Source organism: Volvox carteri (genome assembly GCF_000143455.1).
Source record: "Volvox carteri f. nagariensis unplaced genomic scaffold VOLCAscaffold_79, whole genome shotgun sequence".
Classification (NCBI taxonomy): domain Eukaryota; kingdom Viridiplantae; phylum Chlorophyta; class Chlorophyceae; order Chlamydomonadales; family Volvocaceae; genus Volvox; species Volvox carteri.
Genome location: NW_003307622.1, coordinates 215,343 through 229,926, shown reverse-complemented (window position 1 = coordinate 229,926; position 14,584 = coordinate 215,343). Strand labels below are relative to the sequence as shown.

At 57.9% G+C, this 14,584-nt stretch overlaps 1 protein-coding gene across 1 annotated transcript in view; it reads right to left on the bottom strand.

Moving 5' to 3' along the window:
• Positions 1–13,815, bottom strand: part of VOLCADRAFT_98915 (uncharacterized protein) — a gene marked incomplete at both ends in the record, with an annotated part of 22,116 nt that extends 8,301 nt beyond the window's left edge. Inside the window, 23 exons of the mRNA XM_002957744.1 lie at positions 85–163; positions 661–716; positions 1,053–1,271; positions 1,941–2,165; positions 2,591–2,728; positions 3,385–3,627; positions 3,685–3,802; positions 4,407–4,617; positions 4,929–5,422; positions 5,734–5,854; positions 6,216–6,277; positions 6,573–7,010; positions 7,351–7,428; positions 7,914–8,153; positions 8,627–8,816; positions 9,116–9,237; positions 9,617–9,688; positions 10,034–10,084; positions 10,803–10,934; positions 11,067–11,459; positions 12,059–12,476; positions 13,083–13,153; positions 13,741–13,815. Coding sequence (XP_002957790.1) covers positions 85–163; positions 661–716; positions 1,053–1,271; positions 1,941–2,165; positions 2,591–2,728; positions 3,385–3,627; positions 3,685–3,802; positions 4,407–4,617; positions 4,929–5,422; positions 5,734–5,854; positions 6,216–6,277; positions 6,573–7,010; positions 7,351–7,428; positions 7,914–8,153; positions 8,627–8,816; positions 9,116–9,237; positions 9,617–9,688; positions 10,034–10,084; positions 10,803–10,934; positions 11,067–11,459; positions 12,059–12,476; positions 13,083–13,153; positions 13,741–13,815 — 4,246 coding nt within the window. The remainder of the gene's footprint in view (positions 1–84; positions 164–660; positions 717–1,052; positions 1,272–1,940; positions 2,166–2,590; positions 2,729–3,384; positions 3,628–3,684; positions 3,803–4,406; positions 4,618–4,928; positions 5,423–5,733; positions 5,855–6,215; positions 6,278–6,572; positions 7,011–7,350; positions 7,429–7,913; positions 8,154–8,626; positions 8,817–9,115; positions 9,238–9,616; positions 9,689–10,033; positions 10,085–10,802; positions 10,935–11,066; positions 11,460–12,058; positions 12,477–13,082; positions 13,154–13,740) is intronic.
• Between the last annotated feature and the right edge of the window lie 769 nt (positions 13,816–14,584).

Below are 14,584 nucleotides of genomic sequence, written 5' to 3'. Positions count from 1 at the left end.
TGGTGACGCTTATATCGCGACCAGTCTCCTTGCCTCCTTCATATTCTTAACACAAACCCCCTCCCCTCCCCGCCCTTGTCCCACCCGAGCCTGTGACCATCACGTTCCGCTCCCCCGTGGAGAAGGTCAGTGTGTTGACACGGCCAGTGTGGCCCTTGAGGATCTGAACGAATGGGGGGAAGGGGGGCCCCAGGCGGGGGAACTTCGGTTTCGGAGCCGGTGCGGTGTGGAGTGCGGATGTGATGTGGAATGAACGGGCCGACCAGTGGGTTCATGTGTTTGGGTTTCGGAGCTGGCCAGGGGGAGCGTATTAGATTTGCCTGTGAAAAGATGGTTCCAAATTGTTATGGTTGTACCCGGTAAAGGGCCCCCTGGTGGGGCTCTGCTCGGGTCCGCTGGCCCTCACTACCCAGATGCAAATGCCGCCCCACCGCCCTCAGCTGCGCATCACCTCCGACCGCCCACCGGTGTGCCTTTCTTTCGGAGAGCCGCGTTGGGTTCGTTAACGTGTGTGTGTGTGCGTGTGGGGGCCGCGGGGGGGGGGTAACACCGCTCTGCGCACTTGGTTGGCAACGCTTTATGGAGAAATGTCGTTCCAAAGGTCTAGAAGGGTCGGCTGTGAATCCCAATTTGTACTCATGCTGCCGTACAAATCCGTACCTCGAGCTCCTTGTACGAATTCCCCTGAAGTCTCCAGACGTGGATGGGCAGCTCGTCTGGGTAGGGTTTGGTTTGGCACCGAGCAGCGCAGTGGGTTTGGGTGGGAGGGTGGGGGAGATTTGGAATGAATTTAGGAGTCGGGGGTAAGGGGGAAGAGAATACACGATGCCGTTGAAGATACCTGTGCCGTACATTTAAGTACGTAGGGGTTTGCGTCCTGGAGTGAACATGTACCACATGGGTTGGTTTTCTTGGCCTCCCCCCTACCCCGCACACGCAAAAAAATACCCAATTCCCCCCCTTCCCCCCATCCCCCTTCCTCTCTCCCCCCTAAAACACGAGAACCGGCATCCCCTCTCCCCCCCCCCCCCGAAACCAAAAAACCCACACACCAGCCTTGATCAGCGCCGTGGGCACGTCCTCCAACTCCTCCGCCCCAATCGGTGCCAGGGCCTTGGGGGCTGCATCCCCCCCTTCCCCGTGCGCCGTCAGCAACTCCCGCCCATGTGGAAGGGAAAAACCCATTGCCGTAACCGTACGGCGGTGCTGTACGGCGATGGCGCACAGCAGCTTGCCAGAGGAGATGTCCCAGATGCGGATGGTGCCGTTGACTGAGGACGGAGGTGGAGGCAGTGTGCGGGGGAGGGCGCGGGCGGGGGGGGATGGGGTGGGGTGGGGGTTAGGGGTTTCCAGGGGTTTAAGACCTCCGCGCCCCTAGTTAGCTACCTAGCTAGCTGACGTGTGTGTTTTGCTCTGCGTGACATCGAACACCGGGCACTTCCGATCTGTAAAATTCCAGTCGAAACTTATCCACTATACAAACATGTACATCGGGACACAGACGGGCACCGTGTACGGAAGGGACAGGCAGACACACGACGTACATACATACACACAGGTCAGGTACTACTGGTAACGCTCACACCAATGCCCCCGGGAGATTCCCGGGTTCGAGACTGGTCAAGGTCGAAACGCCATCCTATGGTGGAAGGTGACAGTGCCCCTATTCGACGAACGGTGGCGACATGGGATAGAAAGTTGATCTGCGAGCTGACCAGGGATGAACTTGAGCCGCCGTTGATCCGGCAGATTCCGTCGGACGCCGGAGGTGGGTGCGGAACCTGAGCGATCCACTGAGAAGTTGGCTTAGGGTGACTGCATGAGAGTGTCCCGAAATACCGAGCCCGGCAGGGTCTGCCGGGTAGCGGCCGCCGGGTGAAGATATGACCCCCCTGTCCCACACATCATACATACATACATACGTACACGCTCTCACGCACCGTGCCCTGCCGCCACACGGCCGCCGCCGGGTGATATAGCCAGCGCAGTGACGGGACCGTCCAGGTCGCCAACTTCTGCCGCCGCGGCAGCGCCGCCCCCAGCTCCCGCCCCCCCTGGCCCCCCCAGCAGCCCCCCGCGAGGCCCCGAGCCGCCCTTCCTGGGCGGCACCTTGCACAGCTCCCACAACAAGCGACCCGTGGCGATCTCCCACACAAACACAGCGCCTAAAAAGGGGTTGGGACGGGAAAGAGAAACACGGAGTGGGAAGCGACGCAGAAGGGAGGGGAAGGGAAGACGGGCTTGGGGAATTACGTGGAGGACGGGGTGGGGGATGGTTAGGGGTTAGGCACGGATGGAGAAGGCAGATTGAGGGTAAGAAGGGGAGGGGTGGGGAAATAGGGGAGGCACGGCTGGTGTGTGTGAACGGAATCTAGGGAGGGAAGGGAATGATATGTGGGGTGAAAATAACTGGTAAAAAGAAAGCGGGGGAAGGAGAGGGGGCAAACGGACCGAGACGGCCACGACCCACAGACAGACAGACAGACAGGAAGGATAACAATACGGCACACCAGCATGACATGACGGCGACGGCGGCGGCGGATCTTGCAATTTCTAAATCTTTTTAGTTTTAGCTCCTCTCATTACTCACGTCCCGCGCAAACGAGCTTGCGTCCATCCGGAGTGAAGAAAGCGGCGGTGGGGTTGGGGCCCATTTCTGTGGACTTGGCAAACGTGAGCAGTTGTCTGGCGCCCCACACGTCCCACAGGGAGATGCCCCGCTGGTCGTCTGGGGGGGTTGGGGGGTGGGGGGGGCGGGGGGGTTGGGGGGGATGGGGGTTGGGGGGTAGGGTAAGGGTGGGGGGTTGGGGGGGTAGGGTAAGGGTGGGGGGTTGGGGGGGTAGGGTAAGGGTGGGGGGGTTAGTGTGTGTGTGTGTGTGTGTGTAGAGGGGGTAGTGCGTGAATAGGGGCCCCAAGCGAAGGCGGGGATGTGGGAGGTGTAGGGGGCGAGAGGGGAAAAAAGCCCCAATGGTGGAATGTGGGAGCCCCCGCCCCCGTCCCCGTCCCATTCAGGGGAGCGTCCGGAGCCGACCTTCATGACGGCAAGCAGTTGTTGCGTTCATTGCTGCCTTGCCTCGCCTTGCCTTGCCTCCGAGTTTGGAGGGACAAAACACACGCACACACACATACACACACGCGCGCGCGCGCACGCGCACAAACACACATACTCTTTCGACATACGCCCAAACACAATCTCCCAGACTCCCCGGCTTCCGAATCAACCCCCTCAACACCCCTCCCTCCCTCCCATCCTTCCCTCCCCTCTAACTCCAGTCACATCCCCTTCCCGCTCAACCCCTTTTTCCCTCCTTCCCTTCACTTCCTCGCCATTTCCCAACCCCAACCCCAGCCCCAACCCCCAACCCAGTTGCCCCCCCCCCTCACCGTGCACCATCGCGACCAGCCTCCCCGCCGGCTGCATGGCCACCCCCACCACCTTTCCCACGTTGGTTCTTAGAGTCTGCAAACACGCCGACCACACATCACCCGTGCTCAAAAGCAACAGGTGCTCAGTCTCAAGAGGGTCCTTCAGGACAGAGGAGGAGGCGGAGGCGGCGGAGGCGCCGCCAGGCAGCTCTGGAGTCGCCGGCAGCGGAGGCGTCACAGCCCCTGCCGCGGCCGCCTTTCCTGAGGAGGTGGCGGCGGCGGCGGCGGCGGCGGCGGCGGAGCCGCCGTTTCCGACACCTCCGCCAGCGCCTCCGCCGCCGTCAGCTGTCCCTCTGTTGTGAGCCCCAACGGGTGTGACAGTGATGGTGGTCACCTCTGGCTCGTAATACTCAAAGGGATCCGGACCCGCTGAGAACTGCACCACGTACGACAATGCAATACATTGCCGTACAATGTCGTACAATGCCGACGAGGGGGAAGCCAGGCAATCAATCGGTCCGCCAATGATAACGGCCATTATCATGCGATGTGGGGTGGGGAAAGGGCGGTGGATGGGAGGGCGGCATGGAGTAATGTTATAATGGTGGTGGGAAGTGGAGTTTCAGGGTTTTAGGGTTTTAGGAGCATCCTAAACCTTATCATCTAGTTTACTAGACTCTATAAACAATACAGAGATTGTCTCTATAATGTTAGGGTTTACCAACCACTTTTTTTACAATTATAATGTTTTAATTACAAAAAAAACACAATACCAGATTTACTAGAGTGAATATGCCGTGTCATCATATTATTCATAACGAATAAAGCGCTGAGGGTTTTTAAGGGTTGTAAGAAAAGGGGACACCTGCCACACCTCGGCACATGACACTCTCAAAACATGTCGTACAGTCTGTGTCCTTTCCTTTTCACTCTCGGCCCCCTTTTTTGGTCGTACTGCATATGCATATAAATATAAACCACCACCATCAACACCATCAACACTTCCCAACCCACCGCCAAAACCAAAACAACACGCTCACCTCGAGCGCCCGGCTGCGCAGTGCTGAATCCTCCGGCAGCGTTGCCGCAGATGATACAACCGCCAACGGAAACCAACATAACTGACTGTGGTACAGCAACAGCCACCGCCGAGCCTCCGCCAAAAGCATAAGCAGTGGCGAGTCCGTAGACCCGGGGTCAGCGGCGGGGATTGAGCATATTGGCAGTGACGCCAGCGCCAAAACTACCCACCTGAAGCAGCCAGCGGATGGGACAAGGGGAGGGAAAAAAAGAATGAAAACATGGAATGGAACAACAAAGATGAAAGAGATCCATGTTGCACTCGCAAGGCCGGTTCAAATTTTGAAAAAAAGATATTTGCTTGGTTTCGGGGCCGAGCAGAGATGTGCAGCTCGCTGTTGAGGTAACGACACAAACGAATTTGGGAATGGAAGACACAAAATCAGCAAGGCAGGCAGGCAGGCAGCCAAGATCGTCAACATTGGATCGTGTCGTAAACGTTCTTCGTTTCTAAGGAACCTCCACCCTCTAATAATGCCAACCTAGCGGCCCCGCCGGCGCCGGCGGTGTAGATGCTCGTCCAAAGATCCAGACGCTGCAACAACAGCTCCAGGGTGGCGATCCAGTCGGCGGCGGCCGCCGCCGCCGCCAGAGCCGCCGCCAACGCCACCGCGGCGGAGCTACTGTACGACGTACCACTCCGGCTGCGATTCTGCCAGCCGGAGGACCGGGCGGTTGTGGCAACAGAGGAGGGCGAGACGGGAGGAGGGGAGACGGGGCTACCGCCGCCGCCGCCCCCACCACCACCACCGCCGCCAGCGCCAGCCGCCGCCGCTGCCGCCTCGGCGGCGTTAGCCGCCATGGCTGCCAGGCCGACGTGCAGGAAAATGTGTCGGACGCTGTAGCCGTACGGCGGCCGGCGGCCGCGGTGGAGGCAGCCTAGCGCATCGTCGCGGCAGTGGCTCGCCAGGGCTCGATGACCCGCGGCGAGATCCACAATCACTGACCCTCCGAGGAGGACCCGGGGCTTGGGTTGCTGCGACGGCGGCGGACGTGTGGCGGCATTTGCGGTGTCTTACACAGCGCCTTGCCGTACTCGCGGCGGCGGCCGCAACGGGGCTCACATGGATTTGAAGGTCGCAAGGGTTTATGTGCTCTGAAATACGCTAGCAAGGCTTTTAAACATTTTAAATCGTACTTTTTTTATGTACGACGACCTGGATTGATGATCATTATGTACGACCATGTTACGAGCTAAATGGACGACTGAAAGGAGGGATATGGGTTGGTGGGGTTTGCAATGGTTGTGCAAACGCCCGCTGTACGACATGCGGTTAAAAGGCGTACCTGCAGCCACTCCGAAACCGCCGAGTGTACGAGCAACACCTCCTGGGCCACGTGGCCCGGGGGCCCGCGAACCCGTACAAGCGCTCCAAGGCCACGCGCCACCAGCTCCGGCAGCAGGCCCCTGGTCGCCACCGGTGGCGGCGCCAGCAGCGATGTCAGCGGCGCTGCCGAGGCCGCCGCTGCCCCACCCCTTCCCTCAACCACAGAGGATGTCGTACTGCCGTACCAACGACAATCACTACCACCAACCGTGGCGGCGATCTGCATCGCCGTCAAGGGCTCTCGCGCCGCGGCCAGTACGGCCAGTACGGCGGCGGCTTTGTTTCGTAGCTCCGTACTGTTAAGTAGGCGGATCCTGATACAGACAGACAGAAGGGGCTTCTCTTAGGGTCAGGCTTGGGGGCCCCTCAAACCAGGTGTCAAGCACAATTCCCCTGTTTAATCGTACGACAGCCATGTACTGCAGCCCATGCCGTACATACCTTACTGTTAGGTAACGCTCCAACAGCCCACCCAGGCTGGACGGAAACTGGTGCAAGATGGACTGCAGGGAGGGGCGGAGGGAGGGAGGGGGGGGGACGGGGGGGAGGTGACTGTGCAGTGCGGATTAAAGGCTGTATTCAATACTATACACACGCACGCGCGCGATAGATAGATAGGTAGATAGATAGATTAATAGATTAATAGATAGAGAAGCCCTAAAACCCTGCCCCTCATATAAACTTGTTGCTTTCATGCCCTGCTATACACACACACGCACGGATATACATACATACGTCCCCGCACGTATACATGCATAACCCATTGTCGTACAACCCCCCCAACCCCCAACCCCCCACCTGCTTCTTGGTCGATGCCAACCGACTCAGCGTCCGTACAAGTTCCTCCCCTGCCGTACCGCCGCCACCGCGGTCGCTGAACGAAACTATCGCCGCTGCCATGAGATCCGCCTCCGCCTCCGCTGCCGCCACGTCACGTTCCAATTCTAGACAACACAACGCAATTTTTAGGTACAGCAGCGACCCATGGGACCGTCCGACGAGCTTCGACGCTACCGACGCTCGGTGGCGGCGGCTGAGTGTGGAATCGATCGAAGCAATGGCCAGCCGTACATTGCGCATGAAGGGCCCTATGGGGCGCAGCGCCTCTGGCGTCAACTCCAGGGGCGACAGCCGGTCGGTTAGGCGCGGTACAATGTACGACAGAGACCTGCTCGTCACGATGAGCCGTACAAACGATGGCAGCTTGGGGAGGTGATCCTCAATGAGTTGAAGCACCTGAGGGGGAGAAGGGGAAATTGGGTTGGGGAAAAGAAAGAAAGGGGGTGAGAGAGGGAGAAAAAAGGGGGTGGCGGACGTGATTCGATCATGGCATCACGGGATGACACCGACACCGACACATTGTATTGGGGGAAACCCTCCACGGCCACACTCACGCTTCTCAACCTCATCCCAATGCCAGCGCCCCACCATCACCATCACTGCCGTACCTCTGACATCCCCTCCATCCCCCCCAAACCCCTCAGCCTCCAGAACCCCGCCCCGCACCAGCCCGATATCATCCCGACACCACCTCCACCTCCACCTCCACCTACCCCAGCCCCACACGGCACCCTACCTGGTTATCGAAAGGCGCTGATCCCCCCATCACCGCCCCGTCCGCCTGGTCCACTCCGTCAATGATCAACAGCGTCACCTGAAGAGAGAAGGGAGGAGAGGGGGGGGAAGGGGGGGGAGAGAGGGGGGAGAGGGGAGGAGAGGGGGGGAGAGGGGGGGGAAAGAGGGGGGGAGAGGGGGGGAGAGAGGGGAGAAACACATAAGGTGACAACGCACGGGGTGTGGGCGGGAGGTGAGGAGCGGGGGAGGGGCGGGGTGTGGGCGGTAGGGAGGAGCTTATGTGACAGGGCTGGTTCAGATAGGTTGGCAGGATGAGGTTGGGGGTGTGGATGGCGGGGTTGGGGCTTTGGCACCCAAAGCGCAAATAAAGCGGGAGAGGAGGAGGAGGAGGAGGAGGACGTTGCAGGAACTGGATGTCAGTACGACATAGGCCGATGAGAGGAGGGGTAGAACAAGGGTGAGGTACCCCGGCAAGTACCCCAGATTGGTCTAGGGCAGGGTACGACACTCTGCCGTACTTCCTTCTCGCCAGTATTGCCGCGGCGGCGGCGAGTCCTTGCTTACCTTGGGGGGTCCTTGCCACTTGGGCGGCGCTCGCACGGACTTGGCTCCCAGGCCTTGGAGACCCCGTCCGCCGCCACCAGCACCACCCGCTGCCGCCGCCGCCGCCGCGTCGTCCAACTCTTCATCGCAGCCGCCGCCGAGCGCCCCCAAATCCCCATTGTCCTGCCACACGCGGCCGCCGGTGCCGCCGGCAGAGGCCCCGTCGGCGCAGCCGCTGTCGTCCTCCGGTTGTTCGAGCCGCTACGGTCGTCAGGCGGACAGACAGACAGACAGACAGACAGGCAGACAGAGAGACAGACAGACAAACAGGCAGACAGAGAGACAGAGACAGACAAACAGGCAGGGGGTTAGGCAGGCAAACAAGTAGGCAGGCAGGCAAGTTGCAATTGCGGTTTCGAGAAAGGGCCGTCGGTACGGAAATATCTGCGTGATAGGTATTCAGGTGGGCAGATACGTAGGTAGGTAGGCAGTTGTGTAGGTAGATAGGTAGTTGGGTAGATGGGTAGGTAGGTGGGTGAGTGAGTGTGGGCGGTTCCAGAATGTTCTGGCTGTCAAGCGTTCAACAAGCTATGCACATACATTCCTATCGTACACGCCCATGCCGTACCTCTATATATACATTAGTACCATCACATCACTCATACGACGTTATTATTACATACAAACACACACACACACCCCACACAACACACACACACACACACACACGTTACCTGCAGCGGCTGTACGAGCAACGCTTCAAAAGCCGTTTCCAGCGCCGTTGCAGTGTTGTTGTACGACACCAGGTCCGCAAGAAGCCCGGCCGGCAGCTCGCCGTACTGCTGTAGCAGGCGGGGCCCTATGCCGGGCGCGTTCGCCAGCTGTAGCGCTAGCGACACGACTAAAGCCACGGGATCCAGCGTCCTGTGTGTGTATGTATGTATGTATACATGTGTGTATGTGTGCGTACGGGGTAAAATGTGGGGTGGGGGAGGAGAGGAGGGTATAGGAAAGCAATATACACAGTGTACGACATGCGGCGATGTCGTTCCCTTTCGATACTTATATACGTATGTACATATGTATGGGGAAAGAGGGGGTCGGCCCTTGCGTGTACGGTATCGTACATTGTCCTGTGTGGGCCGAAACCCTCTTTCCCCATCGCGCATTGCCTTGACCGACGTTCCCACACCAACCCACCCCTCCATACACGCACCCCCCACCTGACGTCTGATACGTTACAAAAGTGAGCAGCCAGCGGCACTCCCCGGGTTCTCAGGTGGTGCACCACGGCGGCGGCGGCCACGGTCTTGCCGCTGCACGCGGGGCCGTACAACGCCAGTGCCTGTACGACAGGACGAGCATGCCGGAGAATTACGGGACGAGGGAGGGATCTGATAAAAGACCAGAAGCTTCCCAGGGGAAACGCACCCGAGTACGGCTTTCGTGTCCGCACAAAACACATACACACACACGCACGCACGTGTTTCCCCCAATCCCTCAACCACGTACAAGAACCTACGTCACGTTACAATTACAGGTACGGCCAGCAGCCGCCTGCAGCTTCTCTTAGTCAGCTCCATTTGTCGGCCACAAACACAGTAAGGTACCCATTTCTCCCCCCCCATAACCCCCTGCTCCCCGCGATTCCCCCACCCCTACCTGCTCCCCTCCCCTACCTGCTCCCCCACCCGTACATTGGCCCCCCTCCTCACGTCACTCACCGAAAAGTGTTTGCTGCTCTCCGGCAGAGCCAACCAGCTGTCCACCTGGCTCATATCCCACAGCTCCTGAACCTGTACGGGCATACAAAAATGAGCGGGGAGAGGGGGGCGTTGGGTAAAAAAATTTATACATTGACGGAAAGGGACCAGGGGGGTGGGGGGGGACGCCAGGCCGGTCCAGGCCGAGGTCTCACGCCTTCCCGGGGACCTAAGAAAACCCCACCACCCACCCACCAAGCAACCCTACACACATTCGTACATACATACATGCGAACATTAACATTCTCCTTCCACCCCGATGATGTGACGTGTTCTGACCCACCACATCGACGTCACACAAGTATATGAGAAACCAACTGTCGCATGAACGCAACGACCACCCCCTTGTGACCACCTCCTAACCACTCAAGAACCCACCTCAACCACGCGACCCAGATTGAGATCGTGGTGCACATCTGCCACCAGGGGCTGTGAGCCCAGTCCAGTCCGGTGCAGTGCAGTGCAGTGCAGTCCAATCCAAAAAGGGCAAACGGGAGTGAGTTCCACGGGAAGGGGAAGGGAAGGGCTCAGAGGGGAGAGTGAGGGTGAAGGGAAACGATAAGGCCTCAACACTGCCGTTACCCGGACGCCTAGCACATGTAGGATCTTGAATTGCTACAGCAGATGTATTATCCGAAGAAAGGGAAGGAGGCACGAGATCTAGTAGCCTAGATAGTGTCAGATAGTTAGATAGATGTGCAATACCCGCCTCGACGTGCAGTTAGGTCCAAAGTCCCGCCGTGGAATGGGGACAACGTTCTCTTATGCCATGGCCATGGCCTGGCATGTTGGTGAAGTGCTCGAAGGTGTTGGCAAGTGAAGGGACAGGTAGGATGTCCGCGGGAAGCGTTCACACCAGCTCGTAAGGACATACATACATACATACATACATTCATACACACAGCCACCCTCGCCAGCTCCTGCCCGCGGGTCAATCCATTGAAACGCAGCTATTTCGACCAACACCCCCCTTTCTTTCTCTCTCTCTCTGTCTCTCTCTCCTTCCCCATCTCTCCCCTCTCTCTCCCCCTTCCCCCTTTCTCTCCCCCTTCCCCCTTTCCCTCCCCCTTTCTCTCTGTCCCCCCTTCCACCCCCTTTCTCCCTCTCTCTCACACACACGCACACACAGAGACACACATATCCCTACCTTCAGCATCAACGCCAAACGCAAGGTGGCGTTCACGGTGTCCAGACCTCCCTGCCCAGCGGCAGTGCGAGCAGCCGCCAGCAGCGAATCGCGATCCGCCTTATACTTGCAGCGCGACTGCCGTACATCGATCTGCGGAAATGTGCCGAAGGCACGCGAGGGAGGGAGACACGTGTGCCGGTTTTGTTTGGGACGGGTGTACGACGCGTCGGTTGAGCAGGATATATAGAGTGTAGCTCACTGGCCCGTACTCGCCGTACTTACTTTGCTGAACAGTCGGGCTCGCTCCTCCGGCGTCATCGCACGAGGAGTCAGCGCCGTAACGCCCATCGGCGGCGGCGCCCCGGCCGCCGACGCCACCGCTGCTGCCGTACCGCTCCCGCAGCCGCTGCCGTCACCGGCAGCTCCCCCTGGCGCCGACGAGCTCGGCCTGGACCCTGTTCCCTTAGCAGCATCCAAAGGCCCCCCCGTCGCCTCATGAGCTCCTGCTACTGCCGCCCCTGCTGCTTCAGCTCCTGTTGCTGCTGGCGCTGCGGCTGCTGTTGCTACTGCCCCCCCCGCCGGGGCAGTAGCGCCCACCCATGCTTCGTACAAACACCACGTGCGCCGTAGCGCCACGCCAGCCTCATCCAGGCAGAGCAGTACGCCGCTCGAGTTCTGTGTACGGCAAAACACGTTTACACATACACACACACGCACGCACGCTCTTGAGTACAATCTCCACCGCCTCCACCACGTCTATTCGACAAACACACACAAACACACACACAAACACACGCACATACACACGCACGTACGACGCATACTGGCGGCTATCTGCGGTATGACTCCAGGGGGGACCTTCGGAGGCCGGGGGGCGCCTAGCCGGAAGCGTAATAAAAAGTACGAGCCTAGCTGCATTTCACGCATATGGATTTAGACCTCGCCTGGATTTCCCCCTTTTCTACAGCTTTTATACTCCGTTTTGCCCGACCCTGCTTAATGCCAATCTAGTTAGCCAGGAGTCGACCCAGGGATGACGTCCCAGAGCGCTTCGGCGGAGATGGCACACACCAACATATCGATTCAACCCAGGAGATAAATTTATCCGTTTCTCTTTTGTTCTTTTGCTTGCATCGGCGCCAAACACACACACACACATACGTACGTACATACGTACATACGTACATACATACATACATACATACATACATACATACATACATACATACATACATACATACATACATACGCGCATAATCGTAAACCCCACGCACCCGGAGCGCCGCCTCCAGCGCCGCCATATCCGGCGGTTTAGGTACGGCAGTAAAGGTCTGCTGCCGTATGGCAAACACATCTAGCCAGACGTACACCTCCCGGGGGTCTCTCCCCCGGAAGTGATGAGCCAACATATCCGCTGCCTCCCGCAGCGGCCGGCTCCAAGCGTGACTGACGAAATAGTACGGCGTTGTCGTACCGTACGGGAGTACGTGAGGCGCCATTTCCGGCAGGGACGCGTAAGGCAAGTTCGTTTCGGAGGTTGCGGGCTGTACGAGATTGAGCGCGACGCTCCAAGTTGGCATGTTGGGATCGCCCCGGGGTAGCTGCGTGGCGACAAAATCCAGCAGGTACGACAAACGTACGGCACCCGTTGTGTATGCTGGAGATGTAACGCCTGGGGGAGGCGCGATGATCCTGCGGTCCAGGGTGTCGTACGGAGTGAGGAAGGCGCGCAGTGCGATTTGGGCAAGGAAGTCATCAATCATGCAAGGCCTCAGACGCAAGGCCTCTCGGTTAATGTCACTTCGCCCCCCTAGGGGGGGGGGCACAACGCATCGCGACCTACACAGCGGTCTGCAGCTGTTCTGCATGTTTCAATGTTACGGCCCCATGGCCGGGATGCTTGCCGTACGCGGTGTACGGCTGGTATGTTAAGAAGGGCCTGTACTCACACCACCTACATCAAGCACAATACTATGCCAACAGGGAAACCCCGCTGCGTGTTTCGCTGGTGCTGGCGGTGCTGGTGGTGCTGGTGTTGGTGTTAGGTGTTGGTGGCGCTGATGTTGGTGTTGGTGTTGGTTTTGGTGGAGCATGGCGGGTGTTGCGTTTAGCTCGATTGACTTGACGGTCTGTTAGATGGGTGAGGTGGGTCAGCCCCTGGTGGCTGAGAGGGAGAGGTTTCCCGGAGGAAAGATCCCAGCTGGGGGCTCCTTCTTCCCCCCCCCGGGGGGCCGGCAATCGCACCATGCAGACTTCTCCTTTGCTGTTTCCCGCACAGTACTTCTAGGCGTGTCGTACCTTCCAGGGCTCTGCTCGTCCTCGTTAGTCCAACTGACGTACAAGTGCCAGAACGCCTCATCGTCCTCCTCCTGTTTGGCAATTGGGTGTCAGGGTTGCGGACCTCGTGTTCGTCATCCTCCTTGAAACCCAACAGTAAACAATAGTTAGTTGGCAAGCGCACGTGTCCGGGAACATTTGCGTAAAATGCTTACGTGCGCGAGTCGGAGTGTTCGTGCGTATGCATGTATGTATCTATGCGTATGTATGTGTGTATGTGATTTAAAACCGCAAAGGCGCGAGATGTAGTTTGGGATGGACATGTGTATGGTGGCGGAGGAGGAGGAGGAGGAGGACGAGTGGTGGGAGGGAGGTTGTGGAAGAGGAAAGCAAGGTCCACAATACAATGCCATACCCAGCCCTTCGCCAACCATGTGCTTTGACTTAAGCATGAGTCAGTGCCACCAAGCTTAAGGGGATGCGACGCTGAAAAGGTAACGGTTGGAAGAAGCGGTGGTGGACAAGGTTTTGCACGGCTCCAACACCATCGGAGAGAGACTTTGTTAACTGCGACTCAACATGTTCGTCCAGCACGTAAGGAGGCATAGTGGCCTTGTTTGCGTATGTTTATATTGGGGGGAATTCTCAGGCTTTTGGACGAGACCTCAATGCCACGCACCTGTGCCACGGGCTGTGCAATGTCACTTGGCACCCGCACCGCCTTGCTTGCACCACAACCGCCTCCTTTACCCATTGCTCGCGTTGATTACAGAAAACGTTAGATTCTTGTTTAAAGGGACAAAGCCGAGTTAAGCCCACAAGGTAATTTCTTGCTTCATTGAATGGACTAAAGCCTAAACATCTTAAACGAGTCAGGTAAAAGCAATTGTAAATTGTTAATAAGGCCAGTTATTGACAAGGTACGCACTCTCTTCGATAAGAGACAGAGATATGAATTTCAAGAATGTGTCTATAAGTCAAAGATATAGCATTGCGTGTAACCAATTATAAGCCTGCTATACAAATAGGCATATGCCGGTAGTGCAACCGTTTTCGCACCTTTGATGGCTTTGAACCCCGTCGAAACCAAAACATGACAGACCTAGGATTTTCACCACATAGGCTTAAAAAGTAACTTACAATCTTTGGTACGCAATTCGTCGCAGTCTTGTTCTAGCACTAACAGCTTGCTCTTACAACAGCCGTAGGAGGCCGGTCTTCGATGGTGTAATGCCATACAACACGCTATTATCATTTTGGTCTCATGTTATGCAGATAAAAAGCGGTGTGTCTCGCCGATGGCCATACGTTGTGGCAAGGTTCGCAGAGGCGGACCCAAGGGGCGCTCTGCGCCTGGCGACTCCAGCCGCCAGGATGCAGTGCCATGTTTTTTCCCATTCGCGTCAGACACCGTGCCAGCTGTTGAGGCAAAATGAGTCTGTGAAGCAAAATTCATGCTGAAATCTCACAGCACTCAGATTTGTTTCGGCGTAACAAGCTGCTGCCAACGAACAGCTACCTTA